At 37.6% G+C, this 27,972-nt stretch overlaps 1 protein-coding gene across 2 annotated transcripts; it reads left to right on the forward strand.

The window, feature by feature from the left end:
• The first annotated feature begins 3,603 nt into the window (after window positions 1-3,603).
• LOC308042294 (protein FRA10AC1) lies at window positions 3,604-27,937 on the forward strand. 2 transcript variants are annotated; one of them, XM_080347610.1, is made up of 14 exons: window positions 3,604-3,841; window positions 7,721-7,797; window positions 9,012-9,104; window positions 9,181-9,226; window positions 9,918-9,994; window positions 10,676-10,759; window positions 11,114-11,198; window positions 16,368-16,413; window positions 20,841-20,954; window positions 21,948-21,990; window positions 23,449-23,573; window positions 24,190-24,228; window positions 25,643-25,727; window positions 26,197-27,937. In XM_080347610.1, exons 1-14 carry the CDS (start codon window positions 3,809-3,811, stop codon window positions 26,237-26,239), a joined length of 990 nt encoding a protein of 329 aa, XP_080203736.1. In that variant the 5' UTR covers window positions 3,604-3,808; the 3' UTR covers window positions 26,240-27,937. The 2 variants fall into 2 exon arrangements, with proteins under 2 accessions (XP_080203736.1, XP_080203735.1); XM_080347609.1 differs by lacking the exon at window positions 3,604-3,841 and adding an exon at window positions 6,064-6,235.
• Window positions 27,938-27,972: the final 35 nt, after the last annotated feature.

Consider the following 27,972-nt stretch of genomic DNA (forward strand, 5'->3'; position numbering starts at 1 on the left):
TTAGAAGGCAATAATCTCCTGCAAGAAAGCTGAGGTATTTCTTCCCAGCTAAATACTCATAAGGACTGAACAGCTACACTTGGTGCTTCTAAGAAATAGAGACAGAAAACTTAGACTGAAGAAGAGCAATAAAATATATGAGAGTTCTCAAAAATGCAACCTATATGGAAAGATTGAAGCACTTTCATTTCTTTAGCTTCAAAAAGGGAAGACTGTGGGTGTTCATGTCTCCCAGTACTTTTTTATTCAACTGATGATCAATTCTTGCTTTCTTTACCAACTAGTATAGGACATTAAGAAATTATCTCAAGTAGCAACAAATGAGATTTATCTTAGATATTAGGGAAAAACCACTGTATACTTAACAGGTTAATAGATTCAGCTATTTATGCTGTGAAATCACCTATACTGGAAGCTTTTAGGAATACCTCAGTAAGTATGTCAGGTATGATTCTTTGAATTCTGCATCTCCATGATTTAATACCTTCTCTCAGTACATACACACTGATAAAAGTACCCCACGTAAAAATATGGTGGAATTAAATAAGTAAATGAACATGGGTTACTTCAGTAAACATCATGCTACCCCCAAATGATAAGAAGGTCAGAGGTCTGTCCTGAACACACATCCCAGTTGTTAAAATGCACCTTTTCCTCTCCAGTAGAAACAACATGAGTCAATATGTATTAATAAAACTCTTGATATCATCAACAGTTTTACTACTCATTTAATGAATCTGGATGATTGAGAAGTGGCAAATTCAATCAAATAATTTTGGCTAGTTTTTTTTTTTTTGCATACTGAGGCTGTCTCCATGGTCTATTATACATAATATGATCTGAGATTACATAGCTGACTGGAGGAAAGACAGAAAGTAAACACACAGAAGCTGATGAACTCTTGGGAGTATTTAAGAATCATGGACATTACCTTGTATTATTAAGAATATCTCTGGGAAGAATTTTTGGAGGAAAAAATTTGTGTTTCTTCTTTCCAAAAATTTCTATGGAATTGTTACACTGAGTCATCAGAAAACTGATTAAAGTTGAGTAAAGAATATGTTGATGATTTGAAAACTCAGAAAACATTTACTTCTTCAAGGTTTTAAAACCATGTCTGACTTAAGCCCTCAGGATACATTAGGTCTCACATGTAACTCAATTTAAGATTTAGGGCAAGAGTAAAGTAGGAACTACAGTGATGTTGTCTCTTCTGTGGGCAATGAAGTTCAGGGCTGCTGTAATTTGAGTACAGTTTCACATTAATGCTAAGTTGATCTAACAGAGAGCTGCTGCTGAAAGGGCCACCCTTGAGTCTCACCTCCCCATTCCTTCATGTCCCTCCATCCTTAACCTTTTTTTTGCAACACCCCTGTTACTCATCAGACACCACAGCAGGATAGTCAGAGGAGCTAGACTGGCAGAAAATTAAATACTGCAGTTCAGCAGAAGTGGTCAGATAAACACTAGTGCCAGTTGAAGAGGAGAAATGCTCTCTTCAGCAGCAGCTACCCCACTGATTGATGTACCGTAATGGAAAACTGTGCTCTTAAGGTTTGCTTGCACAATCATTGAAATCCAATTCAAATCATAGCACATCCCACCCTGCAAAGAGTTATACCCATCTCTTCTATTTTTTCCCCCATATTTTTTCAGTTCTGTGGAATTCGGATGAGAGAAGTGTCCTTTTTGGTGTCAAAGCACATGGATGCTAGATTTAAACTATGGAGATACTCCCATAGGATCAAACTATAACATAGATACCAAGAGCTAAGGACAGTTCCATTTGTAACTCCCAATTTATTTAGGGAGCCATTTCTGATCCTCTTCCCCAGCTGCAGCTTACTGCAGCCCACATATAAAAAGCAGCCGGGTGATATTTAAAAGCAACACAGTCAAACATCAGAAAAGCATAACATAGTAAAATGAAATTAACTACCTGCTATTCTTAGAAAAGCTGTTTATAAAATAACTTCAGCATCTACAACAGTTGCTATAGCTGGACTCACTGCAGAACCTTCCTGTCCCAGAAAGTTTATTTCCTCTATATGCAGACTTTTGTGGCCACATCACAATGCCAAGGGAGTCAAGAATTGTCAGTCTTCCCTCTACCTTTCCCACTTTTCTTCAAAGTGCATAATCAATGATATGTTGGCCCAGTTTCCAGAATCATGTCAGAATTCATTCACACTAAAGCAGTCTGCCATTTCCATAAGAGAGGAACAACAAAAAGATGCCTGCTATTACAGCTTTGTGGGTATACATTATTTATTTTGAGATATTTAAATAATTAATTAGGATAATTCCATTTTTTGCAACAGAGTCTCTGCCCTTTAGAGGAAGTGGGCCACATTCAGTAGGACTTCAGCAGAATACTGCACACGCTCAAATAAGCATATTGCCACTCGGTTCCTTTCCACAGAACATTTCAGCATCACCTTTACATCCCTTCAGAGCGATAATAACATGAGCGACACAAATACTAGGTCAGGAGAAAAAACACTTTTGCTTTTAAACTGAGATTCAGTAGCCAGGGTAAGGAGGTACACTCTCAACTACGGCGTGTGATTGCCTTACTGGATAATAGCAACTAGCTACAACTTGTATTTTACAACTTCTGTATTACAGTGACAGTAGTAGTATTTCAATTTTGAAAATTTCCCTGTATTAACTGTATCTGTGGTTTAAGATTCCAGGAATCAATAATATGACTGGAAACTCTGATACTGTCCAGAATAAAGTATCTGTGATGGATTAAAGCATTTCAGAGCTCTGCAGTCAAAATGCTGGTTCAGGTATTGTGCACCCTAATGTTTGATGAGAAACAATATCAACTCCTTGACTGCTACTTGCTGTACCTGATGACTGAATGCTGAAGATGGGTATTTCCCAGCTCGCTCATGAGAAAACAGGTTTTGTTTATAAAGCTCCTTTCCCTGATGCAACCCACAGGCTCCCAAACTCTACACCCAGCTGCCGTTGGTCCTCACGAACCGGTCACATATTGCCTTTCCTTCTTCTAACTGCGAGACGCGGTTGAAAAGAAGAGAAACGGCCAAAACATGTGGAAATCAAGGTTACATTTACCTTGCCGAGGCTGCCAGGGCGCTAATGCGGCTGTGAACAAGGTCTGTGCCGCGGAGCGGAGCGGAGCGGGCACCGCACACGCCTCCCGCCCGGAGCCCAGCCCCGGGGACGCCTGGCGGCTCCTACCCGCCGAGCAGCCCCCGCCCGGGGCCCTTCCTCCCTCCGGGCCCCCTCAAGAGCGGCCCCGCCTCCCCGGCCCCTCCCGAGGGACCTTTTCTGCCGGGCCCCGCAGTTCCGTACCTCCTCAGCCCCGCTCCGCTCCCGGCCGAAAGCGGTGGCGCGGGGCGAAGCGGTGGCGCGGGGAGGCGAAGGGGCTCGCTAAGGCTTCTCTGGGAGCCGCTGCGGCCGAGTCCTACCTTCCCAGAGGCGGAGACCGCCGCAGCCGGGGCCGCACACCGGGTTCCCGGGCAGAGAGACTCCCCTCGCCCCTAAACATGATGAGCCGCTTTCCCCTCCCCTCGGCTGCCGCTCGCCCTCCCCCGCCTGCCGGCGCCCCGCGGGCTGCCCGCGCCCCGCTGCCCTGCGCCGCCCGCCAGCGGCGGCGGGAGGGAGGGAGGCAGCCCCGGCGCGGCCCCGCTCCGCCTCTGGCCCCGGTTTCCGGGAGGGGTGGGCGGGAGCGCCCGCCAGAGCAGCGCCGCGGCCGGCGAACGGGACCGGGCGGCCGAGGCGGCCCTCGCCCGTTTCCCCAGCCGGCTGCCCCCACCGGGCGGGCCGCGCCGCCATGGTGCCCAGCCAGCTGCGCCTCTCCGCGGCCGTGAGTGGGGCCCGGGGGGAGGGACGGAAGGAGAGGGCCCGGCAGGGGCGGGCGGTGGCGCGGCGGACAGGCCTCGGCAGAGGCCGCGGCCTCTATGGCGGCGGCGCGGCCAGGCCGTGCCGGTGCGGAGAAGGGGCCAGGCCGCCCCAGGGCCGCTCCAGGGGAGCTGGGACGGGCTTTTGGGCCGCGCAGCAGGCCGGGGTAGGGCTACGCGGCTTGTGGGGCATGAGAAGGGCTTCGGGGGCCGTGTGGGACCCACGCGGGCCGGTTTTCCGTGTGATTTTTTTCTTCATGGAGCCCCACAAAGCTCTAGTCTTCACTCCCGTGGTCTGCTGTTACCTCCCTTCTACTCGCGCTTCTCCTTTCATCGTTTTAGAGCTTTAATAAAGGGCAGTATCTTGTGGATGTCCTTTCTCTTTGTTAGCAGTGTGTGCTGTACAGTATATGCAACCAGTCCTTGTAGCTGGTTTTACAAGGAAGGGTAGGTTTGAAGCTATTTGTACTTGCTCTCAGGTTTTTCCCCCAAGTGAGGTTACAAAGCCTTCAAGACGACATCAGTGACACATTCTGACTCTCCGTGTGGCACCCTTTATCCAGCCAGGACAGTTCCAGGATCCCATTCCAGATCCCCATGCTCCTTTCAGCCCCTCCCAGAGTAGTTTGTTTGTACCAAAATGAGCCCTTGTGTCTGTTTTGGGCCACATCCAGGCTGTGAGCAAACATGAGCACAGGCCTGTGTGCTGGGCAGATCAAGGGAAGGATGGGAGTGACACTTGTGAGGGGAGCAGCAAGATCAGGGCTGAGGTCAGGAGGCACAAGTTGGGATTTCGTGTGTAGGTTTGTTTTGCCTTTGCTTTAAATGCCTTTTTCAGCTGCATGTTGTGAACAGGAGTCAACATGAACTATGATGTGTCCATTTCACTAGTGTGCATTTAGCCCAGTGGAGAGGGTTAAAGGATGTGCCTTTTATGGATGTGAATACCTCCTGTGAAGGTAGAGCTGGAGAGTCCATGGTGTCCTGACATCAACAGTTGACATCTCCTCTGTCTGTCCTCAGTTGCCTACAGTGTTTGTACATTTACTGTGATTTCAAGTTCCCAGTTTTTAGGAGCGCTAAGTTAGTGGGCTTGGTTTTGTCTCCAGTTGCTTTGCTATTAATTCAAGATGTTTGGATTACTTAAATGTCAGTGATTTAGATGTATTCCAAAGCATATTGTTACTTGTTTTAGTTTTGTGGTTTCACTTTGTTTTGTTGTTTGGGGAAAAAGCGTTTGAAGTTGTTGAAACAAACAAAACACACTGTAGCATTTGAGTTATGTAGCTTTCACGTTCATGGTTTGATAAAATATTTGGCAGTTAACGTACTAGTTTACTAAAAGCATTCTGATTTTCTGACAAATGCCATCAAAGTGAAGATTATATTAAAGGTTTTATCAAATAGTGAAAGTAGTTATTTTAAATTTTCTTGACAATTTTGCATGTCTGTGTCTACACATGCCTCTTCTAAAATCTACTAGCTTGGGCACAAAGCTTTGTTATGTGCCCCTGTTTTACTATAGTTAAATACTAAATAGGTTTTCCTTATATGGGATTATTATTTGACGTAGCTTTCCAAAAGGCACTCATCAGCTTCTGACTGCCCTGCAGTATGACTCTGTTGGAGCAGCTTTTCTTGCATCTTTTCTTTTTTTTTCATTTCAGTCATTCCCAGAATTAGTTGGGAGCTGATTACTGAGTGTATCTGCTTCTTTCCTGGAGCCCATCATCCAAGGGCAGCTGCTTTGGGAGAATCTCCTTTTATTCAAACTTTTCTCTTCTTGCCTGTTTTTATACTTCATCTGTCTCATGTTGACTTTCATGCACATTGTGTTGGCTTGGACTTTCTCCCCTTTTGAGTATGAAGGAAGCTCTCAGTGTTCATCTGGGAAGTATTACTTTTGCTGTTTAAAACATTCCTGGATTACCATGATATTTTTAAAATTTAGAGGCCAAGTATAAATGCATTTGATGTACACTCATGAGGTATTCAGCCTTTTTTAAAGACCACATAAGCTTCATTCATAAGGGTAGTGACAGGCTTGCTATTAGAACCACCTCAGCTGGGAGACCTGCACTGTGGATTATCATGAGACCGTGCTGTGAGGACTTTGCACCATTGCTGCTGTTTTAGTAGTGCATGAGGCACACTTTCACCAGATGCTGCAGACATCTGCTCTGCTGCACTTTTCTTTGGGTAACTAATAATGTTGTGTCTCCTGGGAAATAGAAAACATAAAGGCAAATCAGAAAGTTCTGATTTGCTTTTGTTCAAATATACACATGTATAAGAGCTATGTTTTCTTCAGAAGAGTTCCAGAACAGAAGGACACTATAGTATCGAAGCAAGGAAAAAAGGTACATTTCATCATTATTAATAAAAATAGTTTTTATAACATCTTAAAAATCAATCCTTCACTGTCAGTGTGAGAAGATAGCGCTTTACGTACTCTGCATGATACAGACCATTTGTTGATATCAGTAGAGGATATGGTTGGCTGTCCAGCATGGCATTTCTGGGAGGTGTTTGCATCCAGAGAAGGCACCTCATCAAAATCGTCCTGAAGCGATACATCTTTTTTGCAGATTTTGTTTTTCTTAGGTTTTTGTCTTAGGAGGAATGTGATTTTAGGTAACGTAGGAATCAGCAATTCTGAATCAAATACACTGGTTTTCTAACCCAGTTTCCTTTCCCGTTGACAATCTGAATTACCAGGATCCTTAGGAAGTATGTGTTGAACCTTTCCCCGTGCAGATATACAATAACCATCCCTCTTCTTTTTACCTCAGTTGTGTAAATGTTCCAGTTGTGTAAATGTTTTTTGGGTGTCGGTGCTGGTTTGTGCAGTGCCCAGCTCTGATTGTTCTCTTCCTGTGCTGCCCCTCCAGCTCACTGGTGTAGCTGGCTGGGGGACTCTGGATGTCATTAACTTACCTAGGTTAAAATAATTTTCTTTGGAGTAGGATCCTGTGTAACTTGGGTGAGTTGTTTGATCAGGTTTATGTGTAGTTTCACAGCTGTAACTGGGCAACTGGAAGGAAGGTACCAGAGTAAGCGTGAGGGAGGACATGGGATCTACTTAAGCCATTGCTTCTGCTGAAAGACTTGGACATGTAACTGTGCCTTGAAAAATTGAGGTGATACATCTGGGCATCAGTCAGTGCTTCATTGTTTGATGCCATTAAGAAATGGGATATTTTGGTTTTCTTATATGCATTAATTTGATATTGTAGTCCCAAAGTGTGTGGAGAAAAATGTTTAATTTAATAATAGGAACGTTGTAGTGATTAGATAGTAAATTTTTGCAGGCATGTTGCTCTTTTATATTTTAATTTCAGTCAGTTTTCCAACTACCCCAGTGTAAAATCTAATGATCTAAAATGCTGTACTGCAGCCCAAAAAACTTGGGTTCTCATTTTCGTTTGTTTTTAATGTGGACACATGAGTTTCTGTCCTCCAGGCCCTCTGAAAGAGTAGCTCCTGGGAAAAAAATACCTTTTTATATATAAGGGAGATTGATTGGAAGTAAAGACCAGAGATGTTTATCATACTTCTAGTTATCTGCATCTATGTGAAGATTAAATATGGGTACATCTGCATATCAATTATTTATAAAGTAATCTTTTGACAGACGAATGATGTCTGTCTTTGCCCTGTGTTACTTGGAATATACTCTGCATTGTCTGTTGAATTTGGTTTGATTTAGATGTACATGAGAATTTGCACTTGCTTGCTTGTGGTCTTTCTCTCTTTCATTTCTGCCTGATGCACAGCACTGATTTCTAGTTACTGTGTGTCCATATCACATTTGCAGCTGTATTGACTGTGTTTGTTATTTTCAGGCACGTGGCCATGGAGACTATGATTCTGATTTTAGTGATGAGGAGAGTGGAGAGAAGTCCATGCAAAAGACTAAAAGGTAACGTACAGAATTAACACTTTGCATTACGTATTTTGTGCAAATGGCCTATTACTGTGTATAGAAGACTATGCTGTGGTATGTAAAGTCTGGTGTTGAAAAGGGTTTTGAAAAATCAGTTTCTTTGATTCTTGCATCACGTTATGTCAAGCTTGCCAAAGCATATTGTCTCCCAGGGACAGCTGATTCAGATCCGTTCTGCCATGTCCATCTGGTGTCTATATGCCCCTCAGTTCTCAGAGCAGAGTGTTTCATTTTTGAGTATTAGTATGAACTGCTGGGGTTTGGCTGCGCTGTTCACTGTGATCCATCAGGATATGTGGAACAGCTAAGAGAGCAAGGCAGAAACAGCCAAGTGGCAGCAGGCTTTGTAGGTATAAAAGAGCTGCTTAGAGGAAGTGAAGAACTGGTGCTTCTTTTTTATTATTTAATTTGTGAGGAGACCTGGGAATTGGTGAATTGTTTTGTACAGGATCCTTGAAATGTTACTGTACATCTCTTATTTAAAATCTTCTTTGCCAGTTCTTTCAGTGGTTCACACAACTACTGACCTTGAGTTTTGTAGTCTGATCTCATTATATTATAAGATTTTTATTTATTTATGTATTTATTTTGCTTAGGCACCATAGTGCTTCAACACTTTCTGCGCCATACTGAACATTTTACCTACATTGTTATGTATTTTTCTTCAATTTTCCTGTCTCTCTGCTGCTCTGCTAATGGACTTTATTTAAAAAGGTTTTCTGGAAACTTTCCTAGGACTCTTGCATATTTTTCTTTGTAGTAAATTTGAAAGAGTGGGTTTTGTAGTGTCAGCCTACATTCTTGGAAAAAAATTCATGTATTAATCACTGGAATAATAGCAGGGATTGTGCTGTTCCATTTATTTTATAAATATAGCTGTTCTTCATTAAAACAGTGACTGGTTTTGTTCAGTTTTCATTTTCTTCATAAAGCTATTACACATTATACTGTTCCACTTTCTAGGTGCAATATTAATTAACCATGAGGAGCCTTTCATAAATATCATCATTACCCTGGTTCTGGCACACGACCGCCAGCCCCAGGAGGGCTCCTGTGTGGGTTCACTGAAGTTTTGATTTGATCATGGAGAAACCAGCAATGTAACAGTTTTTATTGTTCAAGTTAATGGAGATTTTATTTTATGAAAAGTTCTTGACTAACTTTTCTTCCTTTTTCTCCCCTGCTTTTAGTGTAAAGGAAGATGACCTTCTCAGAAAGCCATTTCAAAAAGCAAAACAAGGCAGTGTGGTTCACAGACGATTCGCAGCTGAAGAATGGGATAGGTATCTTTAGCTTTTGTGAGAAGCTTTTCACTTAATGTAAAGATAGCTTTCACTCAAACATTTTTGTTATTAACAGGGAAGAAGCAAGAAAAAGAAGATTTCACTTGATATCGATGGATGCCGTATCCTTCTGTTTCATTTTTTTTTCAAGCTTGAAGATGGGGCACAGGTTATCCGTTATGGTGAAGCACTGAGATTTCTCAGTTATCACAGCAGTTGACAGTGCAGCATCAGATACTGAGTCGTTCTTCAAAGTAGCTTCTTTTTGTTGCTGAGATGTCTCTGAGAATGCCTCTACTCAGCAGAGGCATTTCCACGTTTTTCCTGTATGCTCATTTGTCCTATTTGAGACAAAATTGTACAGTGAATTTTGTTTAAACTGGCACAAAGACACTTTGCTCTTTCAGTAGAGTTTGTGCAGAACTTAATTCTATATAAGGCTACTATTATCTGTAGAAAAGCATCTGTGCTGGAAATTTAAGAATGCATTAGTTAATTCAAAAGTCTATTCAAAACAACCTTATCTCTAGTAATATCTTCTGCAGGTTCTCTAATGTAAGATTCTTTAAGATCATGTTCAGTTTTGCCTTCAGTTGCCTTGAATTCCTATATTTGGAAAATAGCTTTTATGAGAGGTTATTAAGTAAAAATTACTAATAAATTCCTTTCTTTTTCGAAATTACTGAACTGGTTTGAGAAAAAAAAACTTCTTTCTGTTAAGTATATTAAAAGTTTTTAGTGTTTTTTTAGTTTTAAACTACGGTAAAAGAAATGAAGATAATTTCTGAAAAAATCCTTAATTGTTTTATTCAGTATCAAAGACATAAAAAATTTGTGAATGACTACATTTTATACTATGGTGGCAAAATGGAGGATTTCCGACGTTCTGGGTAAGAACCGTGAGCAATCTTTCCCCTCTTACCTGCAAAGCTACTCTGTTATGTAAAGCTGTTAAATATATGTTACGGCTTGGCGGGGGATGTGGCTATGTATCAAATTACTAATTCCTTTGGTCACAGATAATAGCTACAGTCATTTTAAATATCCAAACCACCGAGTTGCCTTGTTTCATGTCACACCATTTTTTTTACATAAGAACTTACCATAAGCTGAATTATGCTTGTTTTGTTATGTAAAAGAAAAGATGACAGGTGAGCATTAATTGAGAGTACATTGAGAGATATCTGGCAGTACCTTCAAAATAAAAACCTGAAATACTTCTGAAATGTGCAGAATTTCTAACCATTGTCCAGAATAATGATCACCTTCTTTAGAGCTATCTATATGCGTTCTAACATTACTGTCTTGTATAAAAAGTATTTTCAGACAGGATCAAGTCATCCACTGTTTCAGTGAATGTTTCTGTTTCCAGTGTTTCCACTGTTAATTTTTCATTTGGGAAAAGGCATGCCAGGGAAAGCATTTTTGATAGTTTTATTCCATAGCGATATATTCCTCTATGTAGTGACGTGGAGATCACAACTGTAACATACTAATGTTTACCAAATTATTATTTGACTGACTTTTCATTTTAATATTACATTGTACTAAAAAAAAGTGTCCTTTTACAGAGAAAATGACAAGACGGATCTTGATGTTATTAGAGAAAACCATAGATTCCTGTGGAATGAAGATGATGAAGCAGACATGAATTGGTACCTGGAACTGTTACAGAACATGTTATTTTGAGATCATTTGTACTAAATTTGTGCTGTCCCCTACTAATTAAGAATTTCTGTGCATACCTAGTGATCATTCTTTCTTCTTTAATGTATTTAAAAATGAAAGATCTGTAGTTTAATTTATACTGTAGATATATATTAGATGTATTTTTCCAGTTTTATGAAAATTAGGCCTTAGTTCAATGAATGCATTTCTGTTGCATTTCTAGCCCTGCAACTTCTGTTCTTCAGATGAAACAATGTCTTTGTCTTGCTAATGTCATTATAATGTAAAATGAATTGTATCATGTTCGGTATTTAATAAAAAAATAATACCTTGTGTTATAGGGAGAAGAGGCTTGCAAAGAAGTATTACGATAAATTGTTCAAAGAATACTGTATAGCAGATCTCAGTAGATACAAAGAGAACAAGGTACATTTCATTATTGTAAATCATCTTGGTTTTAATGTATGTCCTTTTGTAAAATTACCTTATGATTGTGGGTATGTTGTGAAACCAGAAAGTTAGTACTCCTTTCCCTAGAAAGAGAGTTATGAGAAGTTGTCAGGTTATTTAATAAGCAGTAGCAGTTTGAATCCAAGCATTGTCACTGCCCCAGAAATGTGCTTCTGTGGGAACAGGAGCGTTTCTGTCAGGTGGTGTTTTAATGAGAGGTACAATGTGTGTAAGAAAGGCAGAAAATGCAGAGAAGTTAAGGAGAAAAGGCTGGAGAGGTTTGCCTGGCCAGAGGCACTAGATGAAGCCTAAAAAAACCCTGGGAATGTTACTGTTAAAAAAAAAAAAAGTCTAAAAAGAGAGTTTTGTACTTGAATGCTGGCAGAAACAATTTTGGAAATGTGTGTTGTAAAGCAGTGTCTTTTGCTGGTTGTTCTTTTCTGTTTATGGAAACAGGATTTATATGTTCCTTGTAAATAAATAGAATTTCTTAAGAGAAACAGTCCAATTCCAGCACCAGTTTTTCTTCTCAACTGGAATAGCCTTTGTACTTTCCACGTTTTTGACTAACTAACCTCTTAGTCAAAAAGAATATGTGAATATGTGATTTTGCAAAGAGTGTTCCCGAACTCAGATGCATCTTAGTGTTGTTAGCACATAGTAACCCAGCCCTGCAAACAGTGTCTATATAAAGTTCTTGAGACTATTTATAATATTGAAAATAACATTCACTGGTAAATATTTGCAAAGACTGGGCTGAAATTCTAATATTAGGCAGAAAAAATAACAGCCTTCTAAAGAAAAATTGTACAGAAAAAATCAGAAATTAACAAAAAGTGAAATGCTGAGGATGTCTTCCCTCCTTTTTTTTTGAGTAAATTTTATTTTATTTTCCTATAGCTGGTTCATATCCCTCAATCCCTGTCCTGCCTCCCAACTGATTTTCCCTTGAGCATGCTTACAGATTTTGTTTCTTTCGCGATTGTGCCAAGTTTCCATATGTTTGCTATCTTTTGTGGGAAACTGCTCTGCCCCAGTTTCTTCTTTGTGTGTGTGTTGTGTGAACAGTGTTTCCCTGTCAGACTTCAAATGTGGCTGTCCTAACTCAGAGGTCACTCCGAATTCCTTTGTGTGCTTATAAGTCATTACCTATATTTTTTGAATTGCCATGTCAGCATAACTCCGCTGTATCATGTAATTTGTTCTCTTATATTAGGTTATGTTTTCTGTTCTCAAATACATTCTGACCCTGTGAGAGTCCTCTCTTAGAAATTCTTCAAAAAATAGAAAAAAATGAGATTTTTCTCTATTACTGGTTTATCCATGTCTGTGTTTGGTAGGGAAGGATGTCAAAACAGATTTTTTTCTTGGAAGTCAGAAATAGGCTGCTGATCAGTTCCCATTCACACCAGTGGAATGCAGTCTGTGCTTCCGCATTTTTCATGCCTTGATTCTTTTTCTGCATTTCCAGAAACTAGAAGTTCAATATCTTTAGCCCCTTGTACCTTCTGCTTTGCAGTGCTGGTGCGCTGTGGGTTACGAGCTTCTCAGCTGGCCAGTCTTTCATATGATACTTGTTGATGCTTTACATGATGATGCTTTGTCTTGGTGTAGGAAGGAAATTATTGGCAGCAAGAACATTGGAACAGCCTCACCAGTGACAGGGTAGAGTCCCCATCACTGGAGGTTTTCAAGATGTGGATGGACGGAGTGCCTGATAATCTCATCTAGGCTGCCTTTCCCACAAAAAGTTGGACCAGATGATCATCTGAGGTCCCTTCTAACCTGGGCTCTTCTGTGATTCTCTATCCTGCTAAGTGGTGTCAAATTAAAGTTGGAGATCAGTTTTCTTTGATGTCTTTTATATATATATATATACACACACATATAGCATAGATTGAGACTTGCACATATGCGCTCATCTGACTTTTCACAGGTGTAATTGTTTTGCTACTAGCCAAAATTCTCTAGCCAGCTAATTCTTCTGAAGACCTCTACCTAGAGATTGTAGCTCAGATCTCATTTAAAACTTCCCTTCTGAGAAAAAACACTGTTTTCCTAAGTACTGGATAATGATAAGGACCAGTTTCATGGGAGGGGATCTCTTGAGGTCTGAAAACTAAGCAGAACACCTTGTCAAAGACTGAAACTCTAAACACTAAGAAGCCCCAAAACATAGAAACCTCAAGGCCACAGCCACATTTCACTTGCTGGTTCAAGCTGTTTCGCTCACATTCAAGCATGGATACACACATACACACACAGATGGCTGGGACTCCTCTGGTCCCATAGCAGACCCTCCTATTCTCTCATGCCTAGACGTACAGAGGTGCTCTCACACCCAGAGCGGGCTGGTGGGGACCAACTCGCCCTCCTTGCTCCCCAGCTGCTTCACCTGCCGAAGGGCTGGTCTGGCTGGGTCTTCACTGGTGCTTGCACACCTGCACTCACTGGGCTTGCTGGCACCACAGGCATATGGAACCTTGTGACCCATGATGCCATTTTTCTTTGTGTAGTTAGGACGTAGCATCTTATCCTTTGCTTTTAATGAGAAATGCCAAGGTGACCCTTTGGTAGTTAGAGACACTGGAAGAACGTGCTCTGACAGCTCTTGGTTGTGATGCTTCTGTCACTCCTTACATTTTCCGTAGATCAGAATTTTTTTAGGTCGAAGTTGTCTTTGAACCTTCAGTGCATCTTGTCTGCAAGCTCTGAGGCTGATAAATGCCCCTCTGTATTGTCAGATGGTTTAGTTCTGTTGTCAGTTTTGCAGTGCAGCAAGGGAGAGTGCTCTGCATGTAAGTTTTACTTTGATGCGCATTGGGCTAGAAATATTCTCTTTGTTCTATTATTTTCCTAGAAAGAATCTTATGTGCTTTGTTTTGTAGGTTAATAGATTGGAAATGTCTCCAGTTTGCTAAGAAATGAAATCTGTCTGACACCTGGTCATTAAAAAAAATACATTTTATTCTTCTGTTTTTATTTCCAGATATTTTTCAGATTTCTAGGCCAGCTTGTTTTCTACTTGATAATATTAATATGTTCACTTTTGTAATAGTTTTTCAGCACAGAGGCCTTCCTGTGAAAATAAAAACATTTAAAATATCTGCTGTTTATTTCCACAGTGTTGTCTAAGTTTATACATTTCTTTTTTTCTGGAAGAGATGACTGTGGACGTGTTAGTTGTTGCTGCAGCCAATGCATATTACACACACAGTCCATATTTAATTTGGGAATTTTATTGTTTATGGATATTAAATGGTCTTTCACATTTTTAAAACTATCATTTCTTATCAAGTGAGCCTTTTGATACTCTTATAAAGCATCTGTTTTGGAGTTGTTCTACTTGATCTTGGTCTACTGTGTGGAAGTAGCTCATTTAGGATCTTGTTGAACCCACTTAACAAAGAAGATGAGGCAGAATAAATACTGTCTGCTGACTATGCTTTTGCATTCCTTAATATTGCAGGTGGACTATTTGAGAGCATACCCTAATTTTTAATTTTCCTACATAGTTTAATATGTTCGTGATATTTTAGCTTAGAGGAATTAATTTATATTGGCTTTTTATGTGTTTTTTTTCTTCTTAGTCTTGGCCACTCTCTGTCTTTTTCCACTAATTGGTGGAAGAACAATTGGCAAAAATTAATGCAGATGAGGACAAATTTTGTCCTAGATGTACTACAGGCAGTTCTGACTCCCTCCGTTCTTCTATTTTGCTTCTTTTTCTTGATACCATTACAGAAATACTCTGTAAGGATAGAATCTGATTTATTTCTTAGTGAGTCAAGTACGGACTGTGAGGGAAAATTTGTATAAAAGTCTACTTCAGTCTAGCAAAAGTGAGCATGGAAAGCTTGGTGATTGGTAAAGTAACAGATGGACTATGAAAAAGCAAACATGCAGATAAGGTCAAATTGTTTTTTAATGTTTATTGCCAGCAGCACACATGTGCAAAATTGGTGCCAAAATAATGTTGATTTTTAATTGTAAACTTGCAGTATTTTTCAATTGCATCACAAGCTTTTCACAATTAAAATACCCTGTAAAACAAGAAATGTCCTTTAAAAGAGCAAAGGCAATTACCATCAGTCTTTGGAGTGGTTGGTTTCTATCATGAATTCTACATTTGCAGATATATTTTACATTCTGTTTTCACGGAACGGTTCAGCACAGTTCTTGGTTTTTACAACTGATGAATTTTTGTTTGACTGGAGTGGTATGGTGGTACTTTAGACCACACTGCAGATTTGTAGAGTAGGCCAAGCACAGCCTGATCCAGCCTTAGCACACTGTCATCAAATACAGTATGACAGCAGAACCTGATCTTCTCCTGTGATTTTCTTTTTTTACTGGTGAAGCCAGTAGGTGTGAAAACATTGTTTATGTTTTAATACCAATTTGAAAATGAGTGGGCTCATTTAAAGAGGCAAATAGTTTGTTGGTGTACACATTTTTAGTTTTCTTGGACATCTTTATGTAATATATTGACTTGGGGAATATCGGTGCCAACAAAACATTTTGCTACCAGTGTCTTGCTGGTTGTTTTTTTCAGTCTTGTTATTAAGGTGCAGAGCATTTATATTAGAGTATGGCACATTCTTAAAAGCCAAAACTTTTCTTTCCCTGTTTTTTCCAACATTCTTTGAACCACATAACACTTCATGCATGGGAACTCCATACTGTTGCCCTTCAGATAAAGAGTTATTATGTTTAAAAAAAAATAAACGACATTAAAGCATTAAAGACCACACACAGCAATAGATACTTTTACTTCTGTGCAGTGATGTGTGCTAGTATGACTTTTCAGTATTCCAGTGGTCTTCTCAGTTTTTAGAGTAGACAAAATTGCATTACAGTATCTAGTAAAGTAGTCTATCCTACTTCCCTATTTGTTTTTCTGCCTGTTTTGCAGCCTTTAGAAAGCCGTTCAGCATCTACTGGCATTCAAATTGCTTGTGTAAATTGGAATCCTGGAAAGCAGAGGCAGAAAGATATTTTTAATTAATAGAGAAAGAAATTAAATTTTACAAACCACAACTGAATGAATGAACCACATGCAGGACATCAGTCAACTGAAATTAATCCTTATATTACTGAATATGTTGACTATTCACAACTTAATTTCGGTTCTTATCTTAACAGTTTGGATTTAGATGGCGACATGAGAAAGAAGTAATTTCAGGAAAAGGTAATGCCAGTTTTCATTTTGTATTACATTCCTTCTTGATGCTTTTCTTGCTGCTTTTTGACGTGATTTTGTTAGACAGTATTTGACAACAGCGGTAAGTTCATCAGATAATAACGGACAATAAATTGACCTGACTCTTCTGTTTCATGCCACGTAGTTCTAAAGTGCACACTCACCTGCATATATTAAAATTAAGAGAACATATTATTTATTTTCACAAGGTCAGATTTGTAATGAACACCAATGTAATGCATTTAACAATGTAGAGTTTCATGGATATGTTTTTTAGCTGCTTTTCTTCAGTCATTCTATGTTACCTCATTAGTCTTTGAAACCTTTAATTGAAATCTCTTGATACTTTTCGTCAGGAAATAATTTTTTTGACAGTTTCTCCAACGCTGTTTTGCAAAATGCTAACTTTTAAATTAAAGTTCCATATGTGACGTCTGTCTTAGGCTAAATTGATTTTGAAAACTTCAGCGGGAATTGGTGGAAATGGTTGTCATGTCTTCCATTCTTGTTTCTAAATTGGTAGCTTATTCTGGCTGCTTCCATGTGCAAGTTCTTACCGACGTGTTACTAGGATTTTGCACAGGGTCCCAATTCCTTGGCCCAGGGACAGGGACTTTTTCAAGTAGCTGGATGAGCAGGAAGACGGTGTGAATGTGTCACTCTCCCTGTGGGTGGATCTTCATACGTGTGTACGGTTTGCAGAAGTCACGCATGCACGCGTAAGAAAATTGCATGGGGCAGTGCTATGCATCAGAACAGTCCTGTAGACGGCTATATTTATTATAATGTATTACAAGAAGTTAGAAATACACTTGTTTTAAAACAAAAAAATCACATTTCACAGAAGGAAGTGTGAACATTAGTGGTAGGGTTTTAAGCTAGAAAGATGAAAGCTCTAAAGGTAGTTTAGTCATATGTTGCATTCAGCACTACAGATTACATTAAGAGATAGTTACATTTGATCTAGCTGTATTCTTTATTGAACGCTTTTAAAAGATAATTAAAATTAAATGAGAAATGAGTAATTTAGGAACAATTTATGTCTTCATGGGGAAAAAAAGGTAAAGCTGTATTGCACTTTTAATGGTTGGTTCTCCATGTTTAAAATGTGGGGGGAAGTGCAGAATTATGTTTTAAGCTTTTTAATGAAATCTGAATGGAAAATGTACAATTGGTACGTGAGAATTGCGAAATAGAATCTTTCACCACTAAGGGGCGCAAGAATTCAACCTTATCTGGTGTATTAGATGCGCTTTTCAAGTGCAGTTTCAAACTGTTATTTTTAAAAAGTGTGAATCTTTAATGCCTTTCTTTTGATATTTTTAAGTATAAATCAGTAGTATAAATGGCTTTAAGTAAATGTAATAGAGCAGTAATACCTACCTGTCTGATAAATTCACATCAAAAGACGGAGAGCTCGTGCTTCTTTTAGCTGTGACAATAACCACGTTAATGAGAGCCAGTGCTGGTGCACTGTGCTGTGCTTTGGGCTGTGCTAAGAAGGGAACACAGGAGTGGGTTACTCATATTTGGTTGTTTTCAGTGTCCGTCCTTGAGAGGTCATGGAGAAGAAGAGTTAGGATGAATGAATTATGTAATTGATTGTAAATACCAGATTGTTTCTTCCTCTTCTTTTCTTTCCCACTCCAATATTTTCCCATAGGTGTTTTGAAAGGAGGTTATACTGGAGATTGCTGTTGTACCTCGGGAAATTTAAAATATAACCTTAATGGCAGTTAATGGTTTAATATGTTGCCAGTTTCAATTAATGGTTCCACAAAATGGGCATTTTCTTAATTAAAATCTTAAGGTAAAAACCCTACTTTAAATGAGGTAGTTGGTCTTAAAATAAATCCTTAAATTGAAAAGCTTTTCAGCTATTTAAAAAATACATTTGACTTGCATTCCCAAGTACTTTTTCTCTACTTTCAAAGGATGAGTAGTAAGATATGGCATAAAATTTTAAAATAAAAGGTATTTTAGGCCAAAGGCAAGAGTGGTAGAAGTTTTCTGTAGGAATACTGGTAGAAAGTTCATTGGTAGAGGTGAAATAGGACGTATTCAGCAATATGCAGAGAGCAAGCTGAACATGCAGGTGTATTTTCTGTTTTCTACTTATTTGAATTTGTAAATTAATTAGTAAAATACTCAAGCCAGGCATATTATTTGGCAAAACAGGGTTTAATACCTTCTAATTGATCTACTCCATTTTTTCCACTATTTCATTAAACTAACGTTTCACTTAAAAGTGTCTTTCTTAGCCTATTTTATAAAATATACGAAGTATTTATATATATATAAAAATGCACATATAATATGCATTTAAACAAATGTTCTTCCCAACCTGTTTCCATTAATTTTTTTTTTCTGTGTAACTTCCTCCGTGGAAAATAGGCCGGGTGTCAGTACCTGGGTGGTGCTCCATGTGTCTGTGTACCTATCTGCTACATCTGAGCTCTGAACAAAATGCATTAAAATCAGTCTTTTGACTTACTGGATTTCCTTAGTATGTTAGCTTGTGATATTGGTATTTTCCACCTATTCTGCTCTTCTTCAAGAAGCAAAAGGTGTTAATAGTATTCAAAAGCACACATTTAACAGCCAGATTATAGGAGTTTTAATTCTGAACACGAAGGCAATAACTTCCCTGCAGCTCATAGCAAGGTGACAGAACTTCAGACAGAAATGGAATTTGGACATACAGTTTTCTTGCTGATTAAATTAGGTAACTGTCCACACGGCACCCTGGATTCTGTGTCTACTTTTCTTGGACATATAACTGTGGGAAAAATCATTTTTCAAGTACTGAATAATCTGGTCTGTAGTTCCCTTTGATTTTGGTTCTTCATATACATGATGGGGATTATAATGATCTCTTCACAGAAATATGGTTTTTAATGCTTCTATGGCATTCAGATATACTAGAGTGGTAAATCCTACTGAAAAAGCCTTCAGAAAGAGTAGAATTCTATATTCAAGTAAACACTTGAATATGTGTTGTGGGGATTGCAGCATGCAAGGAGGGTAAGAGAAGCATGGCTGTCTGTACATGGGTATGGCATGGAGCAGGGGTCTACTAAAAAAAACCTCACCATGATATAAAATATTTAGATAATCATAAATGCAAGTGAATGTGTAAGCGCACAGAATTATGGTGGTTTATGCAGTTAAGTTCTGGTTTACCAAAGAATTCATTGCATGCCTTAGCAGTCTGAAGATTCTGTTCCAACTTTGTTCTTGTGAACATACCCAGTTTCACATCCAAAATATAGAATATCAAAAATTGATTTTACATACTGTAAAGAGCAGCTAAACATAAATAAAATTCATATACCTGTCTTTACTCTCTGCCTATTTTTCTGGGTTTGTTTTAGGGTTTTTTTTGAGAAGATGTGAAGTAAACAGAGTCTAGTTAAGTTCAAAGAAGTTTTGTGTAGCATAAATCTTGCCTTGTAGATTTTTACTTTATAAATTATACAAATTATTGCTGATGACAGAGAGTACTGATAGCCATAGATACATAGGCTTAAACATATTCAATATCTATTAATTTGAAACTTTTTTAAAAAGGGAGTCCTGGGGATTTGTTTAGATTCAAATGTTAGCATTGCAAGTGATTTTACATTGCAGAACTGAAGTATCTGAGGACACTGCCAATCCATTAGTTAGCAGCTTAAGCAGAATGTTCTGAGGTTAATCGTTCACCAGCAGTCATGCTCGTGAGCCTATTAATGCACATCCTTACTGCCAGTTCTGCATACAAATCAGTCTCCTGCAAAGGGAATATATGTATCTTTATAGCTGCAATATTGGGAACCCAGTAGTGTAAACAACGTTGGTTATGTACAAATAGTTTTAAGATTAGTGTTGTATTTAGAGTAATAAACCCAAGGAAACTTTTAAAGCTGCCATATAGTTTCTTGTAGAATTGGATTTCCTTTTCTTAAAAGAAAAGTAAAATGTTTATGGGAAGTCATTAGAATACAAATTGTGTGTCCAGTATATCAGCTAGACTAGTAAGGTAATAAGAACAATGGATCTCTTAATTTTGTACATACATGATACTTTAAATAGTTTGATGTCATTAAAGATAGATGTCTGAATCGCATCTCTTGATCCATCAGCCTCTGCTAAGTAATCATTTAAGATACAGAATTTGACATCAGTTTCTTCAGAGTTCAGTATTAGGCTTAGTATTTCATAACATATACTTTCAAGTTATGTTCTTTCTGCAAAGATGCAATATTAGACAAGTATGATTACTTGCTCTGTCATTATCTGTCATTGTTTCCTATTTGAGCTTTTTTATTTGAAATAGAAAAGAAAAAGCAAAAACTGAGCAAAACTGAATATAACGCCAAACCTATGCTTGTTAATCATTGAACCACGGTTTGCTGGTTTTGACATCTTTAAAGGTCAGTTTTCCTGTGGAAATAAGTACTGTGATGAGAAAGAAGGCCTGAAGAGCTGGGAGGTGAATTTTGGTTACATTGAACATGGTGAAAAGAAGAATGCACTTGTGAAATTGAGTAAGTGAGCTCTTCAACTATATGTACACTTAAAAGAATACAAATATCTTATGCTTTAAAAGCTTATCAAGTGAGACCCACTGATAAGTAATTATATTAGCTCATGCCAAATGGAAAATGCTGAACAGGAGATAATTTTGTTAAGTTAATTGCAGATAGTATGATGGTCTTGATTTAGAGAGAATGGCTATTATCATTATAGATGAGTCTGAGAGCTTCATGCTGTGTAATTGGTGGTGTCGTGAAATTAGAAGAACTGATTAGAAGCTCTTTTGTATACAAGCATGTCTGGTTTTAACTGACAACACTGCATTACAAGGAAAGTTTCACCATTGTCATTGCTTAATCAGTTATGCGGCTTAGGAGATTTTAGGGCTTTGAACCAGACAACTTCTTGCACACCTTCAGCTCAACTGATTTTATTTTTTAATACTTATGTTTTCCTCCAAAAATTCTAGCTTTAATTAAATCACTTCCTTTTCCAGTCTTGTCTCTTGAGTGGGATTTTCTTACACAATATGGTGAACATTTTGATATGTTCATCAGATAATTAAACTTACTGCAGTTTACACAGTTATTTTGTGTTAAACAAGTCAATGGTGCTTTTCTCTTTTGTACACAAGACACTCCATGTGACGGCACTTGTTCTCTGGCAAAGCTGTAAGAGACTTACAGGTCTTCAGTATAACTGTAGAACAATTTGATCCATAAAATGGGATATCTGTGCATGATAAGCACTGATACTTTTTGATGAAGAGCTGCCAGTGCTTAACTTGTGATCCTTCTCCAGGTTTAGTGAAATACTTTTTGAAGACTTCTGTTGTGCTATTTTTGTCAACCCTGGCTGTAATTACACTGTAACTTTCGTTTTGAAGGAAAAGCTACTGAAATTAGAAGATAGTGTTCTATCTAGTTTTATATATGTATTAATAAGTTGTGTTCATTATGCTTATCATATATATGGGTGTAATGTTTTCATATTCTCTTTTTTAGGAGTATGTCCAGAATGTTCCTACAAACTAAACTTTCATCACCGGTAATGAAATATTTTGGAAATATGGGGACTGAGTTATTGATAGATAATAGTTATGATGAACAACAAATAGAGGGAGGACTTCAGTTAGATGATTAAGGACTTTGTATTGAAATAGATGCAGATCTGGAGTTATTAAGTCACTGTCTTGACAGCGTTGAGAGTTATTGTTTTGCTAATGAAAGTACAAAACCCCTCAAACTGGAAGAATCCTGTTGCCACACGAGTTTTCGTTGCTTAATTTCAGCCCTGTGATTATTTTCTGGAAGTTTATGCACAACACTGTTTTTTATTTTCCCTCTTGCTAAGAACTGCAATGCTTTTGGGTTTCTGTGTCAGTCACATGACTGTGCTTTGAAACTCTGAGTATTTGTTCTTCTTTAAGAATCACTTATTAATAGGAGAGAAAAATAGTGAATTTTGAACCTATAAAATGTGTGCATTAAGATTTGGGGTTTTAATATTATCGTTATCTATAATCTTACTGAATTCCACATCTATTGATATTCAGGTTTTATGATTTTCTGAATCTTGATGTGGCATAAACTTCGTTGCACAGCTCAGTAGTTAAGCCGTACAATTACCTGAAAAGGATATGAAAGGGAAACCTTTGAGCTAGGAAATAATGATTTCTTTTTCAAAGTAACACAGATCAAAGGTGCATCTATATGGATATATCTAAGATAGTTAATTAACCTATTTTAAAAGTTAATTCATATTCAGTTTCGTTAAAGCACTGTGTAGGCACATATTAAGAAGGAGAATTACCTATCTGAGATTAGTTTGATTTGTCTTCCTTCTGTTTGGAAGTAAAATTGTAAAACCACTTGAATTCAGAATAAGCAGAGTCAAACACTTTATCGACTGTGGAGTAATATTTTGAAAAAATTTAGTGAATTCTTTGTGCAGAGAAGCAGGAAAAAAACCTATGTTTATACAGTAAGCCTATATAAGTAATGCTGAAAATAAAATACATGAGTTGTTACTCTGCAGCAGGTTCTTAGGCGTGAGATTCTTCTGCCTCAAGTTTTGTCACTATCAAATATGAAAATATTTTTCAAAACCTGTGTTTTTCTCATTACATGTACGGAATTGTTTGGTAAAAGAAAAAAATAAGATTTCAATATCAATAGGAAATTGGCATGTCATAAAATTACTTTTTAATAATTTTTTATTTTAATCTTTGGTTGCCCATTCACTGGTTTTGTTGCCTGCATCAGTGTCATTTTAGCACCTTGAGCATTTCCTGTCCTTTGTCTTTAGCTACAGAGCTCTAGTGTTTCTATAGCACTTTTCATTTTCACTAATTTAATTTTTTTCGGTTTACCTAGTAAAAACTTGCAGGGAAAAAAAAAAAGACAACTGTCCGACTTAATTAAATACTTATGATCTCCTCTTGCTTGAGGAGTACATATAACATATAACATATAACACAGAAGATGTACATTCATTTTTTTAAAGGAGGAAAGAAGTCAAAGCACGCAAGAAAAGGGGCACATCTGTACCAGACTCTAAAGAACCAAAAATTAAGAAGACAAAATCATCTAGGTCAGCCAAAAAGAAGTCCAAAAAAAAGACCCATAAAGGTAAATTTAAATTTTAGACTGTCAATTTTTAACATATTCAAATATGTTAGTGGAGTCATTGTTTTGCTATAGCTATATATGGATAGATATAGATATGTAGTTATGTATAAATGTAGATATGTAACTTTCTTGACTGTGTAACACAGGTAGTTAAAACAATAAATTTCTTAGGTAAAATTTCCTAGATGCACAAAAAATATAAATTTGGAGGGAAACAAAAGATAAATTTCTTATATTTTACAGAGAGGGAGAGCCTTTTGAAAAGTAGGCGTTGCAAGGAAAATATGTTGAAGAATTGGGCATTGCATACCATAAAGGGTTGTGAAGTATTTAATTCCTTAAGGCTTTGGGGTTGAAAGCCTTTTGGAAATGTTAGATAATCTTTTTACACCACAGATCTCTGGGTAATGTATTTGAGCTCAAACCGATGACCTTTGAACTCGTGCAAAAAATATCTTTTCACTTCTGTGTTTGCTTGCTTGCTTTTAATGGGTGCTGGGTGCATCCGCACGTGCTTATGTGTAGTACAGTGGGATAGAAATATCCTTGTAAACAATTTAGGAGAACAGATAAAACCAAAATAAGCTTATTATTTTTAAATGGTGTTTGTTTCCAGATGAGGTTTCTTCAGAAGATTCAGATAATTCTGATAAAGGTAAAGTATTTTAATATCTTCTGCTTTTTATGTTTTTGTAATAAGTTGTATTCTTTCATGGTCGTTTGTCATTAGTCTTAGTTTTATTCATGGGCAGTTTTGATATTTTATAAGATCATAAGAATGCTCTATGAAAATAAGCAGAGATATGAAGGGTCCAAAAGATTACAAATTCTTGGAGAAAAAGTGTAAGGAATTTTAAGAAGGGAATCTTTTAAGTTTAAGTAAGGAATAAAAATGTGGGCAGATAACAGAGTGGAAATAATCATAAAAATGAGAGGTCGGGTTGTTCCAGAAAAGAGTAGAGAGGGCAAAAATAGGTACATTATTAATAATTGCATGGGCCCAGTTATGCAAATTTATGCTGTGTAATGTGTGCCATATAAAGAAAGTACTTTTCCAGTATAATAACTACTACATTTCCTTTCAGGGAATGATACTAATATGTACTCTACTCAAAAAAAATAATAGATTTTAAATAAATCCCAGGCTTCAACTGAAGTGTTTTCCGGCTGCCACGTCAGAGGCTGGTTGGTTGCAGGTGGAGGCGCTCAGGGCTCCCTGGGCGCTGCCCGGCTCTGTCTCTCATTCCAGCCCCGGGTTCTTCTCTGGTGAAACAAGCCCCATCTCCTGCTCACACCCATTCTTGCTGCAGGCTGTTCAGAAGGGACTGAGTGTTTCTGCTGATTGCTCTGTTGTGCTACATGTTCTTAGGAATGTTCTCAGCACCTGTGTTTTCCCAGGAAAACCTGCAGCTGTTCACTTATGCCTCAGACTGTGCCCTAAGTCTCTGTTTTGTCAGGGAAGCTCTATTGGAAGATTGGGTTTTTTAGGTCGTGGCATATTTCTGATAATCAGATTTTCTTTTTGCATTTCACTCCTTCTGAATACTTACACAAAACAGTTACGCAGTAATCCGTGTTTTCTGACCAGTTCACCTGTAAGTTACCATTGACAAAAGTTGTCATTCAAGTTGAAGTAATTGGTGCACTTAATACCATAAGTTGAAACTGTATTGTGATTTGGTGCTTGTGATTATAAACCCTTACTTTTAGGAACAAAGTGATATGCTGCTGTTGTGTCAGGATCAGTGTTCTGACATGTTTGTTGTTAAATTTGGCCAAAATATTAGTTCATGATATCACAGAATCACAGAATGTCAGGGATTGGAAGGGACCTCGAAAGATCATCCAGTCCAATCCCCCTGCCGGAGCAGGAACACCCAGATGAGGTCCAAGAGTCTTTTTGATGCTGTTTTGAATAATATCAGAAAATGTTTTCATTTTTTACTTTATGCAAAGCAAAGTGTTCTTTTTATTCTCCTGGTTACAATTAAACATTGTTCCTAGCATTATACCCTCTTAAAAAAAAATTAAAATGTATTTCATTAGCACTTCTAATTATTTTTTAACAGATTCAGATAACAGCGATGCACAAGATGGTCCCTCTGATTCTGACTTTTGGAAAGGTCCTCTACAAGAAGCAGATGAAAAATCACGGTTAGTTTGATCTAGTGAACTTGTAGCAGTAAAACGTACTGTGTCCATTCAAAACTGAAAAGGCAGAGATTTTTCTGGAGTCCTTCAATGGATATTCTGACATGTAATATTGTGTCAGATCTTCTTCCATATAGTGAACCTAAGTGTGTTTTTTTTTAAAGAGGAGACATACACAACACTGGAGGAGACGCCTTTGACAAGCCACTACTGTGCCACTGCTGTCTTACCCCATTCTGTACCCGTAACTATATTAGAAGTAAATCCTGAACAGCCAACTCACTGCTGTCACACAGAAGGGGAAATGTGGAGGGTGTTGGAATGTACTGAATAAGCCAAAATGGTTTATATGGATACAAATTCTGATCAGAAGTCTACTGAATCTTTTTAAACAAAGATTATCTCCTAGGTACAGATCCAAAGCAGAACTTCCTTTGACTTCTTTTTTCTTTTTTTTTTTTTTTTTTAACAGGGAGGAGGAGTTTGATGAGTATTTTCAAGACTTGTTTCTCTGAAACTTGAAATCGATGTGGGTTCAACTTCTTCGTGAATTGCCAAGATTCATGTGTGGAAATCTGGTCATAATTAGGGATCAGAGACCTCTTTGTGCCAATATACCTCTTCTGCAGTCACTCAGATGGACCATCTCAGCAGCTTGTCTTTATAGAAGGCTTCAGGTGTAATAACTTCATTTTTCTTGTCATAGACTGTCTACTCATGAAATAAAATAAATATTTTTTTCAATTCAGTGTAAAAGATATGTGGCACCCAGACTTAAAAGTAGGAAGGGTGTAAACAAACAAGAATATAGTTTATTTACATTACATTAAGGAAGGTGGCTGCTTTTTTATTTTATCCCAAAGTTCAGTTATTGTCAGATTTTTGTAAAGGGTCATCTTGGAAGATACTGTTATTAGTTTAAAGCCGTACACTTTAATATATTCATATTTCTAATTTATTAAATGCAAGTTAATAGCCTTAAATTTATTGGTCATGTAGACTTCAATATTGAGATATTAGTCTCTGTAAGTATTTTGAAATGCTATTGGAGAAGTTCAGTTTTAATCATATCTGTATTTTGCTTGAATTAGGTAAACCATATGTGAAATGCCTCCCCTGCTCCTTAGAAAAGTTTAGTTCATTGTGACTTTACGTTTCAGTTATAATATGATGTGACTGATAATTCCACTAATAAAAATCTGGTTGGTTGGTGAAATTTTTGATATAAATGAAGTGTGTGGCTTTCTACTGGGAATGTACATGTGACTTGTATGCTATCTGTGGTTTCTGATCTCCTTAACATTGATTGAATGTTAATCCTTCTTTTAAAGTATAATCCTAGATATACAAGTAAGGAATGTATATTGCTTGAGAAACCTACTGCATTCGTCTTCCTCTTCAAATTGCCATACAACTTCAAGCTTTCTTTATGTTTCCAAAGAAATGGTCTGCACATGGATAGTTACAGTGGCCGTTTTCTTTGTCAGACGAAAATTACTTCGAATATAAAGGACAGGTGTTTTTCATGTTTGTGTTAATCTGAGGAAAGTTAATGTTGTATAAAAAATATTTTTGATAAGTACTTCCCACTGTAGATATATTTATAGAAAGTATTTATTAAAAGTATTTAATGTGGAAAGTGTAACAGCAGAGATAGTTGCAGTTTATTTATTAACATTTTACATGAACTCATATGAATAAGTTGAGAACTCTATTTACAAATATTACTTAACATAATTACATTTTAAACAGTTTGTACTTACGTAATAGATGACAGTACAAGAAGATATTTAGGGTGTCCTTGAGCAAGAAATAAACGTAGCCTTGCGTGAAGGCTTCTTTAGGTAAGAAGGTGGATTTAAAGCTTAATTCTCTGTCATCATGCAAGCTTGGTTGAGAGTCAAATCCAATCTGCAGCAATCTGCTTACATGTATGCAACTTGCCCAAAGGGGCTTTTGTCAAATGTGTTGCTATATTTGTTGCTTCAAGTAGTGGTATATGATGTGTTCTGGATAACTAACTCCTCTTTGGGTCTTCAAAATACAATTATGAAAAGGTACAGTATAGATATTAAATATAACATTTAATACAGTTTGAATAAAATCAGATGATCAAACAACTTTGAAATAGCTTACTTTAGTATCTGTGTTTAAAACAGAAGATAATACATGACACCCAGTTTTATGTCATAACCAAATCTGCGTAAAATATTTGGCCCATTTATAAATAAGGATGTAATAAATGAAT

This window comes from Nesoenas mayeri (assembly GCF_963082525.1).
Source record: "Nesoenas mayeri genome assembly, chromosome: 7".
Classification (NCBI taxonomy): Eukaryota; Metazoa; Chordata; class Aves; order Columbiformes; family Columbidae; genus Nesoenas; species Nesoenas mayeri.